The following is a 19,241-nucleotide window of genomic DNA, read 5'->3' as shown; positions in this document are numbered from 1 at the left end:
AATTTAATAAATATAGTGAGCTAGTCATTTGGAAAAAAAAAGGCTGGCAGTCTACCTTATTCCTTATGACAAAAAATAAGCTCCGAAAGAATCAGATATTTAATTCTGATTAATATAAAAGCAAATCATAAATGTTCTAGAAGAAGATATAGGTTAATATTTCTATAATATTGTAACTGAGAGAGCCTTTCCAGCCATGGCACACAAAACATATGCCATAAAGGAAATTACTAACACTATTTAAAATTTTTTAATTTGCAACATCAAAAAAAATCATTAAGTTTAAAAAACTGAATTCAAGACCAAATCAAGGAGTAACTGATTAAAATCTTAAGCTTTCATATATATTTTGATGCATTTTTCCCATAGAGGCATAGCTGTATTCATCAATAAGGAAATAACGAGATATGCATAATGATTTATGTGTAAGGATATTCATTACATTAAAAAAATTTAAAAGAATCTATATGTTAAAAAAATAGCTTATAAAGTTGTTAGATTTATAGCATAGCCATAGGCTGTAGCCATTAAAAATCAGAATATTTAACCACACAAAGATATTTTCATAATAGGATACTGTTAAAAAAAAGATATTTAGAGACTATAGATGAATTCAATTTATTTAAAAATGTCATCCCTATATAAACAGAAAAAAAGACTAGAAGGAAACATAAAATATCAATGCTAATTATCACTGGAGGTAGAATTATGGTTGAATGTTATTTTCTTCATTTTTGGTAATTTCCAAATAATCTATAATAAGTAATTTTTTTATATTCATTACTTTTTTATCTCTGGGAGTTTTGAAGAAAAGAGTATTTCAGATATGAAAGATCAAAATTGAGGGTTTGAAGAGTATAGCTTACAATACAGCAATTGTGACAAACCTCATTTATTTAAAGAAGAAAAAAAATCCCCCTACCAGACCACTACCAGTTTTAGTGATGTTATATCATACGTGCTAAATCACAACTCTTGGGCATTCACAATGATCTATCTCTTTCTCTGACCCTGCAGGTCTCAAATGCAGGCTACCTACCTTTCCCAAGGCCCAGCATAATGAAAGAGTTCTGTCATAAAATCACTGTTATGTCTGTCTACTCCTAACTGCGTATATTTTAGAACAGGGAACATGAGGCCCAAAATTCAGATTACCTTAGCTTCTTATCAAGAAGCTTATGTCTTTAATTGGAGGTATTTGCCATTCACAAAATAGCTATCCCTAGTAGTACAGGAATGGTCATCATTGAACTTCCTCTGTACCTGTAGGTTTTCTTAATTTCTTCGTTTGATGCTCCCTTAGGCAGACCAAGAATTTCATACAGAGCTTCTCCAGATGTTGACAAAGCCCGCTGTCTTTGGTTAGGTATGTTACATTCCATTTTCTCAGGCTGCAAAACCAAAGGGGGTGGGGGTGGGGAGTGGATAGACATGAACGTTATGCATACATACTGGATCCATTTTGTAAGAGGGGGAGGCAGTTCATTTTTGACCTTTTGCAAAATGACCATCTGAAATACACTTCTATGACAGCTATGAAAGAAGGGGAGGAAAGGGTTAGGAGAGTCCAAAATAGAGCTTTGAGTCAGGGAGTTAAAGGCAGCAAATGGAACAAGAATTTCCCCATGGTTAAATGGAAGCAAAATGTTCTTTAAATACTCAGGTAATTAAGAATTGTTGAGAATTAATTCTCATAGGTCAGGCAAATGTAGATTTTTTTTTTTTTTTACCAGAACTTGCCTAACTCTTTTCTCTTTTTTTCCAGATTTAGCCAGCAATAAAAGTAAGCATCCAGTTTACCGTGGCTTTCTTGGTCCAGCCATAATTAGAGCAAGAATTTTAAAAACAAAACAAAATAAACTCTTTTTAAGTATCAGGGGTAAAAATTTCTGGACCATCTGGGAGCCAGGTTAAAACTTGTGGGCAGCTGTGAGATCCCAGATTCCCAGACTATGCGCATGGGTTCTGTGCCTGAGATAGTTCCTTTCTCTATTTGTCTACCCAGAAAGAGCTAGGCTTTCCCAGGTTCCAAGAAGCCATCTGTTGCTGCATTCATGCTCTTTCAAGGTTTCCAAATTTTTGTTTCCTTTAGTCCTTGAGGAGTGCTTACTCCAGGCTGGGCCAGAATGTTACAATGGAGGAAGCAGAGGCAGAGAACATAGCTGAGCAGGCAGGGGATGCTGATGTCCAACCCTGGCCTCAAGAAAGAGCAGCCCAACTCAGAAGACTGAGAATCATTCCTCAGAAGATTTGGCATAGCCCAGGGTGGGGGCAGCACTCAGAAATGTTTGGAGTTATCAGAAGCTCCAGAATCACAGTGTAGGAAAGATTTAGAGTTGACAATGAGCCAAAAATATGATGGTGGGGTTGCTTTGAAGATATTTTAGATAGGATTAAGAAAGCATCAATTGCCCTAATAAAATATGGGAGTGGTGTGGACTAACATAAGGGAGAATGGGGGTTTAGGCAAGTCACTTCTGAGCACTGGAAGAGCTTTGGGAGGACTTTGCAAGGGGTAGGGCCCTGAGGTTATGCAGGTGAGGCCTATCAACACAGCAGAATGCCACTGAAACCATACTTATCCGAACATCTTATAAGGTTAATGTCTCTTTTGCCACCATGCTCTGAGCTCCTTAGGGCCAGAACCCTGTTCTTTATTAATCTGTGTAACCCCAGTGGCATTGTGTTGTACTATGGCCCATAAAGGTTTTTAAGAGCAGTTATACTGAATGAAAGGGAAGGAGGACAGGGTACTATACTGAGCACCTTCTATTGCCAGAAGCATGTCTTTACATATGTCATGTCATTTAATCCTATTGTCATCACTTGGGGACATCAGAGAGGCATCTTTAAGAGCTCTGGGGTAAAAGAAATAAAATTGCTTTCTTGGAGTTAAACTAGGAAATCAGTGCATACTAGATCAGTGAAGAGATATGGGAAATCATCTTACAGAGATAACTGGTTGCCAGGCCTACATAACATGACCCTAGAACCTGATCAAATGCGTGAGCATTACTAATAATGGGCTATCAGGTTCTTGTGCTACATTCAGAGAAGACTAATCAGACTTGATCATACCGAGAAAAAGAAATGCAGAGGCAAATGCTAGCTGGGCCATTTGAAGTACTATCAAGGGGAAAGAATCTAAACAAAGGATTTAGTCCAATGTCATTAAACATTTGATTCATGTAACTCTATGCTCATCAAGCCATCTTCTGATTATGATTTGGCAACCTATGTAGGTCTTCCTTAAGGAAAAGACTACACTTGACATTTGGATTCAAGTGCCTCTGCCCACATAACAATGATTTCTCATGGTAAATGAATAAATTATCATTCTAGTGATAATTTAGCTTTTCCCAAGGTGTGCCCACTGGAAAAGCATGGACTGGTCATGCTGACATAAGCAGTCTGGTTCCAGGATAGCAGTTTTTCTTTATAAAACAATAAAATGGCATTCAGAGTTTATACATCATCCTAGAGAACATGGCTTTAGGTTGTCTAGCCTTAAATGATGGGCCTGTTCTCCAGATGGTCCCCAAGTCAGCTGGTTGAGCCCATAAAGTTGAGGATTAGAAAACTTCCCCATATGGCAATAAATGTCACATTATGAAGCTTTTTAGAAGAATCTGACTGGTAGCCCCCAAGTGGTAACAAGCATATACTCCTGTAATTTGATATTGCATCTTATAAATGGGGAAACTGAGTCTGGGGGAAGTAAAGTAACTGGCCTAGGTCCACATAGCTGAGTCTTGAATTCAGATTGATCTGATTCTAAAGCTCATGTTCTTACAAGTGTGCTGTATTGAATACTAGATTTTTATAGACTGCTTTACAATTTACAATGAATTTTCACACTCAGAATCTCATTTAACCATTATAAGAACGCCATACAGTGGTGACACTAAACTGACATGCCTACATGCTATATCAGGACCCAGCCATGAAGGGCCTGTGCAGCTGTGTCCAGAGTGAGAGCCACCAGCCACGGGAGGGTACAATGGGTTTTAAGGCCATGCTGGCAGTAAAGTAAAGCCTATCTGTGGACTGAGAGAGTTCCCAGAGGAGGGAGTTGGAAAGGATGGGCAGGAGAATACATAGGTTATACAGGAAGAACTTCTGCTAGGAGCTCAGTTTATAAACTTATATAGGAAAGAAGATTCCTGGCCACTGGCAGCCCAAGCCCCAATCAAACCTATGAGGCCTCTCCAGAAAGAAAGCTCTGTGGCTACTCTTAGAACTCTAGAAACAATATTACCCATAGCTCTGAGGTATTTGCTTTCTGGTCTCACTAAACTTGATCCTACTACCTGTGGGGAGAAACAACAACAAAAAACACTTTCCCCTCTCCACTCCAAAATTCCTGCTCCATACTTAGTCAAACCAACAAATTTTCCCTGCTGACTGGGTGGTGGTAGAGGGGCACATCAAATTTGGCAAGGAGCTCATTTTTACTATGTGCACCAATGTCTGTGAATAAAGCCACCTAGCCATTATCACCCCTGTTTCTCACTGATAAGAACACTGAGGTTCAGAGAAGTTAGAGATTTGTTGGAGAACTGGTCCAGCATCCTTTCCAACGTCAGGGGAAAAGTCCCAGGAAACCTAGCATGCTCTCTGGCATGGCACCCTCTGTGAATGTTTTTTTCCAAGACTGCTTCCTTCAAAATCATCCCATGCATGGAACAAAGAAGGTCGGTCAGTCAATAGATCCCCTAACCCTTTCTAGAGAATAGCCTTGGGGGACAGCTGGGATTTGTCACTCCCAGGCCACATTCATCCCTCCCCAAACTCCTCTTCTAGATGGAAAAAAAGGAAGGCAGATTCCATTTCTCAAATGGTTTCATACATAGAAACTCATACCCAAGAAGACACAGTAAGTAGCTATTTCTTTGACTTACATATTTTTCAAAATCATCTCTTCAGTTAGAAATCCAATCACATTATAATCTATTCCTGCTAAATGAAATCCAGTTGCTGACTGATGCTTTAAGGTATGGATTGGTCAGTATTCAGAGAATGGGTTGTTACAGGGTTTGGAAATTGTTTCACCTTCTTTTCCCTGTTCCCTAAGGAAATTTTCCTTTTAGACAGATAATGGCTTCTAATTAAGGTACCCAGAAAAACCCATTTGCATCAATATTGGGAGGCAAGAAAAAGAGAATTGGTCAATATGGTCAGACATAAATGAACCAAGGGACTGCAAACCTGCTTTGTGTCTCAAACAGGGCCAACACTTTTTCTGTTTCCTTGCTGAGCTAGAAACCAGACTCTTCATATATTATTGATTTAGATGACATTTAGTTTCAGATTCAATAGAGTAATACATTGAAACCCCTAGTTACTTTAATATGTGAAAAATAAAGATATTATGTCTCTGAGAACATTCTAATTACAGAGGTAGTAGTCAAAGCATCCCATAAAAACTCCCCATAAATAACCTTAAACTAAATAATGAAGCTGTATTCTTGTTTAACAGCTTATATAAAATATAGTTTTAATAAATTCTTTTTCTGTAGTCTTTTGAATTCTAATATTCTTATACAAATTCAAGTCTTTATTATTTATTCATAGTCTTCATCTGTAAGTTATCTAATTGTAAAAGAATATTGTCATGCAAAGTCACTAAGTAATTTAATTTTGGTCACCTAGTACATGATACTTAATCTTCTGAATGCAAAATAATTTTCTAACTACATTATTACAGTGCTACCAACAGCATAATTTCCTAAAGTACAGACCAATCTACAGTGATTATCAAACCTCACAATTCAGATATACTTAAGTGAAGGTATAGCACCCTGATAATGCTGTGCATCTGATTCAAAATAAACATTTAAAAGGTTTCAAATCATGGGAGTCCTAAGAGTGCTATTCTAAATTTTTCATCATAAAATGAAAGTTCCCTTTCAAGGCAAAAGAAATTACATGTATATATATTATGTGAATTCTGAAAGAGGAAAAAAAAAATCTAAATGTGCCTTTCTTGGCAGGGCCCTTCCTTGACAGAGAAAATGAATGACAATGGAGGATCTTAGGTCATTAAACAAAGCAAAAAAAAAAAAACACTGTCATTGAGGAAGCCAATACTCTTCTCATTTCATTACTTTTGTGATTTCTCCATGAAATTTACTTAGTGAAGCAAAACTACCACATTCAAATAGCATTGTATTTTAAGACTAAGCACACATCCGAAATGCTAATCTTATGTTAAAGAACAATAATTATCCTTAGCATGACTACTTTATGCTATTTGAAAACAATTATCTCTTAATGTCCCTAGTATTTATATGAATAGCAGCTGGAAAGCAAAGGCAACTTGGAAATCTTAAAAATAACCCATGGTACCTGTTCCTAGAACTCCACTTCTGTGTTCTCAAACAGGAACTACTTGCTGTTTTCAACTGGTCTGGAAATAGACATGCAAGGAAATAAAGGGAGGCAATAATGGAAGGAGTTGTCCCATACCTTTACACTGTTTCAAAGCAAGCGGCTGCTCCTTTCCATCCTGCCCAGGCGGGGTTAAGCGGGTCAATGGAGTCAAGTTACTTTTCATTTGTTACTCTGTCAGCCAATCGGTTATCCCTCTGGAAAATATAACAAAGTGAGAATAAATCATGCATGACCATAAAGGTTGCTATTACAAGGCATCCAGTGATACCAAAATATAGGCCACATCCACTTTTGATCATTAGTCAACTAGTCCTTGGCTCAACCATGGAACTGGTTGCAGTGTTTCTATCAGGGCTTTCAATTAAGAAAATATGCTAATCTTCTGAGATACAGAGCTGGTTCTTTTAATTTTTAAAAATTAAATTTAAAAAAAATTTTAATTTTTAAATTAAATATTAAAAATTAAATTAAAAAAATTGTTTGGACTTAGGCCAAACAATTGTTTCTAAATTATTGAAAAGATAATATAACATTAATATGGAGGAAGGATGATATAACATTAATTGTTCACTACATGAATCCAATTATTTTCACGTCTACTTATTTTACCCTAGTCCTTGTTGAGAGGCAGAGTCACAGTGGTGACTGAAATGTTTTAAAAATAGGGTATCTTTTGTCAAAACAATACCCAAACTCTCACATCCAATTAAAAGGTCATGTGAGAACACAGTTCCTATGATTTCAAGTAAGATCCTATACTGAAAATGTTTAAGAAATCTAATGGGACAGGTGTTGTTCCTAAATTTGGCACAAGAGATCTGACGCCTGAGGGTTTAAGCGTGCCTCTTAGCATGACTGGTAGCAATGCCTAAAGCTATTGTGTGTGTGATTATTTCAGAGCACTCTCACCTCTAGAGGGCTTTTTTTTTATTTTAATGCAAAGGAATAAAAAGCTATTTCTCAAAGCCTGACTTTCAGTCAGAGTTTAGGAAACAGCCTGTCATCATGCAGAGAAATATATAGAGAGAAACACTAAGGAGATTTAGAACTAAATACCCAAGTTTCAACATTGCTTAAGATAGTGTCTGTCCTGTGGTGAAATGGAAATAGTTGCTATATTAGTATGGTGAGCTTATGAGGGACTTAGCAATTATAGTTAATGTTTCAAAGTTGGTTTAACAGATATTTTTAGTAAAATTAAATTTTTAACAATCACTTTTTAAAGTTTAAAAATAAACTATTTCAATAAAGTATTACATAAAATATTTACTATAAAATTTAAATTTTTTTTCAAAAGTCTTGGGTAAAATGGAACTATAGCTATGTTTCAAAGAAAAAAGTTTCTTATTCATCAATCCATTTGACAATTTATTAATCACTTCCTAGGCACTGGGCTACATGCTCGAAATATACTGGTGAACAAAACAAATACAGACCTGGGTTTGTGTGTCACAGAATTATGGTCTACCAAGAGAGAGAGATTAATCAAATGTTCACTAAAATAAGTAGAAAAATGAAAATTTGGAGGGATTCTACAAGATCATATAAATCAGTGAAACAGAAGGAGGCCAAGAAAGCTAGCTTCTTTGAGCAAGAACAACTGAGCTGAGATCTGCCAAGTACTAGATTAAGAGGGTGCCAATAGAAGAAACACATTCCAAGCAGGCAGAAAACCATGGGCAAAGGCACTGGGCACTTAATTGGGAGAAATAAGAGACATTCTGACATGTGCTCTCATATGTAGGAGGGCATGCCTATACATCTACGGCTTCTGATACTTCATTAAAAGATATAGCCAGAGGAGATTTGTGGGACCATAATCTGCTTAATCAAATGAGTCTTCCTTGAAGTGGTGAATTTCAAATGATGTTTGTAAAAGGAAATAACTCATGATAAACACATAAACATTTCCTTGGGGCAAAATGAAAAAGTATTTTGTAAAAGCATTGCCAATTGAATCATTCAAGTTTTGAAGAGGAGAACTTAAAAGATATTCCACGACTAAATGAAAGTGGCCTTTCTGTGAAATAGGAGATTGGAGAGAAATCATGTTGGGTGGAATACATGCTAATTTTCCTGTGTGTTGTACTTATGGGGTCCTCATTATCAACTTAGGAGCACCTAGTGACTTTTTATAGATCACTCTCGTTACCTCATACAGTCAGGATTATTGCAAGATACCTAGTATATCAGCACAGAATCTGCAGTAGGTACTAAATGAATTGAATGTTCAACCAAAATAACCCAACAACCGTAAACATTAGGGTGTATAGTCAGTCTTTCATTTATTTTTTTCCTTATTTTTTTACTCATCTGTCCATACCCTAGATAAAAGGAGCATCAGACACAAGGTTTTCACAATCACATGGTCACATTTTAAAATCTATATAGTTATACAATCATCTTCAAGAATCAAGGCTATTAGAATACAGTTCAACTGTTTCAGGTACTTTCCTCTAGCCACTCCAGTACACATAAGCTAAAAATGGATGTCTCTATAATATATGAGAAAAAAATCCAGGATAATCTCTTGACTCTGAAATCTCTCAGCTACTGAAACCTCATTTTGTCACATTTCATTCTTGCCTCTTTTGGTCAGGCAGGCTTTCTCAATCCCATGATGGTGGGTTCCAGTTCATCCAAGGAGTCCTGTCCCACGTTGCCAGAGAGTTTTACACTGCTGGGATCATGTCCCACATAAGGGAGAGGGCAGTGAGTTCACCTGCCAATTGGCTTCGAGAGAGAGGCCACATCTGAGGAACAAAAGAGGTTCTCTCAGGGTGACTCTTAGGCATAATTATAAGTAGGCTTAGCTTGGCTTTGTAGGAATAAGTTTCATAGGGGCAAACCCAAAATTGAGGGCTCAGTCTATTGAATTGGTTGTCCCCACCACTTGCAAGAATATCAGGAATGCCCCAGATGGGGAAGTTGAGTATTTCTTCCTTTCTTCCCAGTCCCCTAAGGAGACTTTGCAAGTACATTTTTATTCTCTGCCCAAATTACTCTGGGATGTTTATCAGGGCATCACACTGACCTGTATAAACCAAGAAGATCTCACAGCCTTTTCAGGATTCCATGTAATTATTATGTTCAAATAAACTGACCATACAAGTTAAATTAGATGATGCACTACCCAAAATATAAATTTTGCACCAAATAAACATCTGTTCCTTTGTCTCACACAGAAATTGAAGCTTTGAAATATAGGCCATATCATCCTTTACCCTGTATTCTGATTTACCTTAGTCTTATCCAGATCAGCTTCATTCATCTCTGTCATCAAAGTCTGATCACTTTTTCAACTTTTTAGGCAGTTGCTGTATGGGATTGCTAACTTTCATAGCTTTGGAGCCTGAACTCTGAGTCCCAGGTGTCACATAAATACCCAGTTTCAGGGAATGACCAGATTATACACAAATAGCTCAGTATCTCAGAATTTAGAAATAACAGTTACTCCAGAATAGATGTAACTCCTGTAAGAGCTTACAATCTAGGACTCTTTAAAATAGGACTCAACCTGATAACCATGCTCTTGAATTCAGTTATCTGAGTTTGTATGTTACGGTTAGTCCATATGAGTGCAGCATAATATTTGTCTTTTTGTTTCTGACGTTGCATCCAACATACTGTCCTCAAGACTCATTCACCTAGTTGCATGCCTCACAACTTCATTCTCTCTAGCAGCCGCTCAGTAGTCCGTGTATGTATACACCACAGTTCCCCTTCTGTTTCTCAGTCGTTGTACCTTTAGGCCACCTCCATCCATTGCTAATCACTGAACACTGCCACCAAAAATACCAGTGTGGGAAATGTCTATTCCTGTCCCCACTCTCAGTTCCTCCAGGCATATACCTAGCAATGGGGTTGCAGGATCGTATGGCAACCCCACCACTAGCCTCCTGTGGAATCACCACACCGCCCTCCAGAGGGGCTGTACTTCTCAGCTTCCCTACCAACAGTGAATAGGTACATCTTTTCCACATTATCTTTAGCACTTGTTTCTTTCTGTTCATTTCTAAAGTTTTATTTGCACGTCATACAATCCAACCAAAGTAAAAAATCAATGGTTCCTGGTGTAATCACCTAGCCATGCCTTTACCATCTTAATCTATATGAAGACATTTTTTTTTCTTCTGCAAACAATCCCATACCCCTCCCCCAAATCCCTCACTTATTGAAATTTTGTTTTGGCTTAATGCCTTTGCACATTCAGTAGAAGCATATCACAGTGTTACTGTTGTCTGTAGACCCCAGTTTGTATTGATTATATTTTTCCCCTGTGTACCATCTGTGTTAGTTAGTTGCTAGAATGTAATATACTAGAAGTGGAATGACTTTTAAAAAGGGGAATTTAATATGCTACGAGTTTACAGTACTAAGTCTATGAAAATGTCCAAACTAAAGCATCAGGGAAAGATACTTAACTCAAGGAAGGAACACCTCAGCTGGGAGGTTACATGGCTGGCATCTGTTGGTCCCTTGCTACTGGGTTCCCTTGCTTTCAGCCTCTGTTCCTGTGGGTGATTCCTCACCTTGCTTTTCTAGGGCTGGCTTTCATCTCTTGGCTTCCCTTGGCTTTCTCCAGGTTCTGGCTTGCTTAATATCTCATGGCAGTTGGGCTTCAAACATCTCCAAACATCCATGTCTGTGTTCTCTAAAGTTTCTGTTCTCCATGTATTTGCATCTGTTCTCTCTGTCAGCTCTGAAGCTACTGTCATTTCTGACTCTCTCTAAAATGCTTTCTCTTTTAAAGGACTCCATTAAACTAATCAAGACCTGCCAGGAATGGGTGGAGTCACGTCTCCATCTAAATAAAGGTCACACCCACAATTGGGCATATCACAGCTCTGTGGAGATTCTCTGATCAAAAGTTTCCAACCAGAAGTATTGAAGTAGGATTAAAAGAAACAGCTGCCCTCATATATTGAATCAGGTTTAAAACACAACTTTTCTGGGATACATAATATTTTCAAACCAGCGCAACATCCTATTTTTAGTACGTTGCAATGTTGACATTCATTTTTTCCCTCCCATGCAAAAACATTCTTATATTTGTTTAATTCCATCATTGTCTAGTCTAGGCATTCCTAAATTTTATATATATTTGTATATATCTCAGTCTTTATCCCCTATCTTTCCCCCTGGTGTCATACGTGCCCCCAGCCCTTCTCCCTCAAATGTACTCACATTCAGCCTCATTTATTGTACTTATATTATTGTGCTACCATCAGATGGTATTGTACTATTTCTGAATTTTTTACAATCAGTCCTGTTGCACATCCTGTACTCCTTCAGCATCAAATGCCCAATCTCTGCCCTCTCTCTACCTCCTGATAACCTATGTTCTTAACTTTAACTCTCAAAGTTCACTCATTAATGTTAGTTCATATTAGTGAGAACATACATTATTTGTCCTTTTATTTCTGGTTAATTTCGCTGAACATAATGTCCTTAAATTTCATCCACATTGTTAGATGCTTCATGACTTTATTCTGTCTTACAAATGTGTAGTATTACATCGTGTATATATATACACATACAGCTTGTTTAACTACCCATCTGTTGATGGACATCTGGGCTGATTCCACCTCTTGACAATCATACATATTCCCACCTACAGTGGGTAAGTGTACTTCTTTCTCCACATCCTCTTCAGCACTTGTCATTCCTGCTTTTTTTATAACGGCCATTCTCATGGGTGTGAGATGATATCTCATTGTGGTTTTGATTTGTATTTCCCTAATACCACTGAAACTGAGTATCTTTTCATATGCCTTTTAGCCATTTATATTTTCTCTTCTGAGAAGTATCTGTTCATGTCTTTTGCCCATTTTTTAACTGGGTTATTTCTCTTTTTCTTGTTGAGTTGTAGAATCTCTTTATATAATCTGAATATTAAAGCCTTATCTGAATATGGCTGCCAAATATTGTCTCCCATTGTGTAGGCTGCCTTTTTACTTTCTTGACAAAGTTTTTTGATGCACAGAGTGTTTAATTTTGAGGAGGTCCCATTTATCCATTTCTTTTTTCACTACTCATGTAAGGTCTAGGAAACCACTTCTTATCACAAGATTTATATTTCCCTACATTTTCTTCTAAAAGTTTTAAGGTATTAGTTCTAATGTTTAGGTCTTTGCTCCATTTTGAATTAATTTTATATAGGGTATGAGATATGGATCCTCTTTCATTCTTTTACATATGGATATCCAGTTCTCCAGACACCATTTATTGAAAAGGCTGCTCTGTCCCAATTGGAATGGCTTAACTGTCTTATCAAAGATCAATTGTTCGTAGATAAGAGGGTCTATTTATGAACACTCAGTTTGATTACATTGGTCAATGTCATGGTCAGGTTCATGTGTCAACTTGGCCAGGTGGTGGTGCCTGGTCATCTGGTCGTGCAAGCACTGGCCTGTCTTTTACTATAAGGACATTTCATGGACTTAAATTAAGATTACATCAGCTGCATCCACAGCTGATTGCGTTTGTAATCAGCTAAGGGGGGTGTCTTCTGCAATGAGTGATGCTTAATCTAATTACCAGAAGGCTTTTAAGGAGGATTCAGAAGAGACAAGTCACACTTTCTACTTCAGCCAGTGAGCCTCTCCTATGAAGTTCATCCAGACCGTTCATTGGAGTCACCAGCTTCACAGCCTGACCTACAAATCTTGGACCCTTAGATTCCACAGTTGCCCAGCAGCCTCTCCTGAGAGTTCAGTCAGAACCTTCATCAGTTACCAGCTTGCAGCCTGCCTGACAGACCTTGAACTCTACATTCCCATGGTTATGTGAGACACTTTTGTAAATTTTATATCTACAGATATCTCCTGCTTATTCTGTTTCTCTTGAGAACCCTAGCTAATACAGTCAGTATATATCTATCTTAATGCCAGTACCATGCTGTTTTGACCATTGTAATTTCATAATATGTTTTAAATTAGAACTCCCATTTCATTTTTCTTTCTCAAGATATTTTTAGCTCTTTGTGGCATCCTGATTTTCTAATATGAATTTGGTTATTGTTTTTTTCTATTTCTGCAAAGTAATTTTTGGGATTTTAATTGGTATTGTATTGAATCTATTAATCAATTTGGGTAGAATTGATATCTTAACTATATTTAGTCTTCCAATCCATGAACATGGTATGCCCTTCCATTTATTTAGATATTCTATTATTTCTTTTAGCTATTTCTTGTAATTTTCTGTGTATGGGTCTTTTGTACCCATTTAACATAAAGAGTTAAATTTATTTAAATAAATAGTTAAATTTATTCCCAAATATATGATATTTTTGGTTGCTACTGTAAATGGAATTTTCTTCTTGATTTATTCCTCAGGTTCCTTTTTACCAGTGTATGGAAACATAACTGATTTGGGGGTGTTGATCTTCTATCCTGCCATTTGCTGTACTCATTTATTAGCTCTAGTTGCTTTGCTGTTGATTTTTCAGGATTTTCAGCATAGTATAATATCACCTGCAAATAGTGAGAGTTTTACTTCTTCCTTTCCAATTTGGATGCCTTTTATTTCTTTTTCTTGTCTAATTGCTCTGGCTAGAACTTCCAGCATGGTGTTGAGTATCAACAGTGACAGTGGGCATTCTTGTCTTGTTCCTGCTCTTAGAAGGAAAGCTTTCAGTCATTGAGGATGATGTTAGCTTTGGGTTTTTCTTATATTCCTTTTATCATGTTGGGGAAGTTCCCGTCTATTCCTATCCTTTGAAGTGTTTTTATCAAGAAAGGATGTTTAATTTTGTCAAAATTTTTTTTTCTGCACCAATTGAGATGATCATGTGGTTTTTTCTCTGTGACTTACTGATACGGTGTATTACATTGATTGATTTTCTTGTGTTTCTGGAATAAATACCTGGAATAAATCCCACTTGGTCATGATGTATAATTCTTTTAATGTGCTACTGGATTTGATTTGCAGGTTTTTTATTGAGGATTTTTGCATGTATATACATTAAAGAAGTTGGTCTGTAATTTTCTTTTTTTTGTAATATCTTTGTCTTACTTTGGTATTCGGGTGATGTTGCCTTGATAGAATAAGTTAGATAATTTTCCTCTTCAGTTTTTTTTAAAAATACTTTTATTGATAAACAACATACAAACACAAACATTCTTAACATACAAACATTCAATACATGGTGTAAAATCAGTGGCTCATAGTATCATCACCATGATAATTTCTTAGAACATTTGCATCACTCCAGAAAAAGAAAAAAAAAACATACCCCTTACCCCTCCCTCTCATTGACCACTAGTATTTCCATCTGCCCAATTATTTTAACCTTTGTTCCCCCATTATTTGTTTATTATTTTTTAATCCATATTTTTTACTCATCTGAAGGAATTGCTTTTTAAAATTTTTTATTAATTTTAAATTAAAAAAATATGACAACAAAGAAACACAAATATTCTTAATATATAATCATTCCATTCTACATATATAATCAGTAATTCACAATATCATCACATAGTTGCATATTCATCATCATGATCATTTCTTAGAACATTTGCATCAATTCAGAAAAAGAAATAAAATGAAAACAGAAAAAAAAATTATACATACCATATCCCTTACCCCTCCCTTTCATTGATCACTAGCATTTCAAACTAAATTTATTTAACATTTGTTCCCCTTATTATTTAATTTTATTCCATATGTTCTACTCATTTGTTGACAAAATAGATAAAAGGAGCATCAGACACAAGGTTTTCACAATCTCCTCTTCAGTTTTTTTGAAGAGTTTGATCAGGATTCATAGTAATTCTTTCTTGGATGCTTGGTAGAATTCACATATGAAGCCATCTGATTCTGGACTTTTCTTTTGGGGGAGCTTTTTTATTTCTAAGTTTTTATTGAGAAAAATCTTCACACACATACTTTCTATACATGGTACACAATCAGTGGCTCACAATATCATCACATAGCTATGTATTCATCACCATGATCATTTTTTACATTTGCATCACTCCAGGAAAAAAAACTAAAAAGAAATAGAAAAACTTATACTTACCATACACCTTACCCCTCCCTCTCATTGACTGCTAGTGTTTCCATCTACCCAATTTATTTTATCATTTCCCCCATTATTATTTATTTTTATCCATATTTTTTTTTTGCTCATCTCTCCAAACACTAGATATAAGGAGCATCAGACTCAAGGTTCTCACAATTACACAGTCACATTGTAAATGTTATATCTTTATACAATCATCTTCAAGAATCTAGGGTACTGGAGCACAGCTCAACAGTTTCAAGTAATTCCCTCTAGCCACTCCAATAAACTAGAAACTAAAAAGGAATATCTATATAATGCATGAGAATAACTTCCATGATAACCTCTTGATTCTGTTTGAAACCTCTCAGCCACTGAAACCTTTGTCTCATTTCTCTCTTCCCCCTTTTGGTCTAGAAGGTTTTCTCAATCTCTTGATGCCAGGTCCTGACTTATTCCAGGCTTTCTGTCCCATGGGCAGGGAGATTTACACCCCTTGGAGGCATGTCCCATGTAGGAGGGAAGGCAGTGAGTTCACATGGTAACTTGGCTTAAAGAGAGGTCACTCCTGAGAAACAAAATAGGTTCTTTGGGGGTGACTCTTAGGCATAATTTTAAGTAGGCTTAGCCTGTCCTTCACAGGAATAAGCTTCATAGGGCAAACCCCAAGATCGAGGACTTGGCCTACTGATTTGGTTGTCCCTACTGCTTGTGAGAATATCAGAAATTTTCCAAATGGGGAAGTTGAACACCTTTCCCCTTCTCCCTTTCCCCCAATGGGACCCCACAAATATGTCTTTATTCACTGCCCACATATCTCTGGTATTTATTGGGGTATCACACTAGCCTGGACAAACCAACAAAATCTCATTTCCTATTCAAAATTCCATGTACTTATGGTGTTCAATTAAACTTATTACAAAAGTTAAATTAAGATATACACTGCCCAAAATAAGAATTTTTATATTATAGTTAGTCTATATGATTGAGGCATATATTCTGTCTTTGAGAATGATCCCTGAGCACTTGAGAAAAATGTATATCCTGTTGTTGTGGGGTGTAATGTTCTTTAATTGTCTGTTAAGTCAAGTTCCTTTATTGTTCTATTCAAAATCTGTTTCCTTTTTTGATCCTCTTTCTAGATGTTCTATCTGTGATGAAAGTGGTAAATTAAAGTCTACAATTGTTGTGGTAGAGGTGTCCACTTCTCCCTTTGGTGTTGTCAGTGTTTGCTTCATGTATTTTGGAGCGCTCTGACGTAGTACATAAATATTTATGATTGTTATATCTTCTTGTTAAATTGTTCCTTTTATTAATACATAGTGTCCTTCTTTGTCTCTTTTAATGTTTTATATTTGAACTTTAATTTGTCAGATATTAGTATAGCTACTCTTGTTCTTTTCTGATTGTTGTTTGCATGATATATCTTTTTCAAGCCTTTCACTTTCAATCTGTTTTTGTCTTTGGGTCTAAAGTGAGTGTCCTGTAGACAGCATAGAGATGGATCCTATTTTTAATCCATTCAGGCAGTCTATTTCTTTTGATTGGGGAATTTAATCCATTAACATTTAATGTTATTACTGTAAAGGCAGTACTTTCTTCTTCCATTTTGTCTTTTAGATTTTATATGTGATATCTGTTTTTTTTTCTCTCTTTTTACCCTTATGGATAGTCTTCATTTCTACACTCTTCTCCAGACCTCTCTCTCCTATCTTTTCCAATCTCCCTATAGTGCTCCCATTAATTTTTCTTGTAGAGCCACTCTCTTAGTCACAAATTCTCTCAGTGACTGAAAATAATTTAATCTTGCCCTCATTTTTTTTTATTAATTAAAGAAAAAAAGAAATTAACACAACATTTAGAAATCATTCCATTCTACATATGCAATCAGTAATTCTTAACATCATCACATAGATGCCCTCATTTTTAAAGGGTAGTTTTGCTGGGTATGGAATTCCTGGTTGGCAGTTTTTCTCTTTCAGAATCTTAAGTATATCGTACCACTTCCTTCTTGTCTCCATGGTTTTGACTGAGAAATTCACACATAGTCTTACCGAGCTTTCCTTGTATGTTATGGATTGTTCTTCTTTGCTGCTTTCAAAGTTCTCTCTTTGTCTTTGACATTTGACAATCTGATTAATAAGTGTCTTGGAGTAGGTCTATTTATATCTATTCTGTTTGGGGTGTGCGCTATGCTTCTTGGATCTGTAATTTTATGTCTTTCATAAGATATGGGAAATTTTCAGTGATTATTTCCTCCATTAGTTTTTCTGCTCCTTTTCCTTTCTGTTCTCCTTCTGGGACACCCATAACACAATTTATTTGTCTGCTACATGTTATCATTCAATTCCCTAGACCCTACTTAAATTTTTTCATTCTTTCCCCTATCTTTGTGTGTGTGTGTGTGTGTGTGTGTGTGTAGGATTTCAAATGTCCTGTCTTCTGGTTCACTGATCCTTTCTTCTGCCTCTTCAGATCTGCTGTTGTAGGTCTCTATTGTTTTTTCATCTTTTCTTTTGTGACTTTCATAAGTTCTGTGATTTTTTTTCAAACTTTCAAGTTCTTCTTTATGTTCACCCAATGTCTTTTTATAGCCTTTATCTCTTTTGCTATATCTTCTCTCCACTCTTTGATTTGATTTTTGATGAGATTTTTCATGTCTGTTCGAACATCCTGAATTAGATGTTTCAACTCCTTATCTCATTTGAAATGTTGATCTGTTCCTTTGACTGGACCATATCTTCAATTTTTCCTAGAATGACTCTTTGATTTCCTTTATTAGTTTGCTCTGGAAGTCATTTTCACTCTTTTACTAAGGGTTTTTGTGTTGGATAGCTTTGTTCTCTATCCGTTCTTTGGTATTCAGTTCAACTTATTCTAGACCTCTAGCATAGGTTCTGTTTAGCTGATAGAATTTTTCAGCTCTTGTTTTTCTATTTCTTGCCATTCCTGTATGAAACCTTTATTTTGAGTAGGATCTCTGCAGATATGATTGACCCCAGTCAGATTTTCCCAGATGAGACAGGCCAGCATCTTTGGAGGAGAGAGTAGCCAGTATCAAGTTTCCCTGAGGGTGATACCAGCAGGTTGTCAGACTTTCCTGTGAAGCCTTTAGACTCTGTGCTTTTCCTAACCTACCCAGCATGTGGCACTTGTCTGCCTGTAGCTTCCCACTCACATAAATTCATGTGGTGCCTTTAATTTCAGCACCCTGTCCCTGCCAGTGGTATAGTTGAGACAGAGGTTGAAGTGGTAGGTGGGCTTAGGTTACTTCTGTTTTCCAGGGAATCCCCTGGAACCTGGATTCCCTCAAGGAGGGCTGCCACTTAAGCTGGGCTCTACCCCCTTTTCTTGGAGAAGGTATACCCTTTAGGGAATTAACCCCATTCACCCACCTAATTACTTTGTCTCTTAGACATGCCTTAATTCTGCTCTTGCCTGGGGCAGTGCTGGAGCCTAAGAGTGCTGGCAGTTCTGTTTGATGATACAATAACCCGTTATGAAATTTAAAATTAATAACCTCTTCAGAGCTGGACCCCAGCTCCCTGGGTTTGCCAGTCAGTACCTGGAGTTGGCATGTAGCTCTATGTGTCCCCAGGCTCTATCTTCCCCCTTTTTGGGGGGTCCAGCCCTTTTCCAGTATTTTGTGCTGTACAAGTAAAAAAAATCCTCTGTTTTTTGTGTTTTATTTTTCTCATCAGCCCCACCCACTCTTTGCCAGGGTGAAAACTCCTGGTTCCATTAGTGCTTGCTCCAGGTTTACCTGTGCTCAGGGTCTGTTTTCAGTAGCTAGAATTTGTTAATTCTACACTTGGAGCTTGGTTGAACTAATTCCTCACTCCTA

General features: G+C 36.7%; 2 protein-coding genes across 5 annotated transcripts in view; one reads left to right on the top strand and one right to left on the bottom strand.

Moving 5' to 3' along the window:
* LOC143688686 (uncharacterized) overlaps positions 1 to 19,241 on the top strand; it is a 237,425-nt gene that overhangs the window by 109,351 nt on the left and 108,833 nt on the right. The gene's annotated exons all lie outside the window — the stretch shown is intronic.
* DNAJC5B (DnaJ heat shock protein family (Hsp40) member C5 beta) overlaps positions 1 to 19,241 on the bottom strand; it is a 133,008-nt gene that overhangs the window by 85,984 nt on the left and 27,783 nt on the right. For 3 of the 4 annotated variants that reach the window (XM_077166898.1, XM_077166896.1, XM_077166895.1), the window contains 2 exons: positions 6,469 to 6,587; positions 1,264 to 1,391 (listed from right to left, as the gene is read on the bottom strand). In XM_077166898.1, the coding sequence (XP_077023013.1) occupies positions 1,264 to 1,382 (119 nt within the window). In that variant the 5' untranslated portion in view covers positions 1,383 to 1,391; positions 6,469 to 6,587. Of the gene's footprint in view, positions 1 to 1,263; positions 1,392 to 6,468; positions 6,588 to 8,979; positions 9,147 to 19,241 lie in introns of all 4 variants that reach the window. The other variant, XM_077166897.1, reaches the window with a different exon arrangement.

This window comes from Tamandua tetradactyla, chromosome 6 (assembly GCF_023851605.1).
Source record: "Tamandua tetradactyla isolate mTamTet1 chromosome 6, mTamTet1.pri, whole genome shotgun sequence".
NCBI lineage: Eukaryota > Metazoa > Chordata > Mammalia > Pilosa > Myrmecophagidae > Tamandua > Tamandua tetradactyla.
The sequence above is the reverse complement of the archived record's forward strand: the minus strand, read 5'-3'. Positions and strand labels throughout refer to the sequence as shown.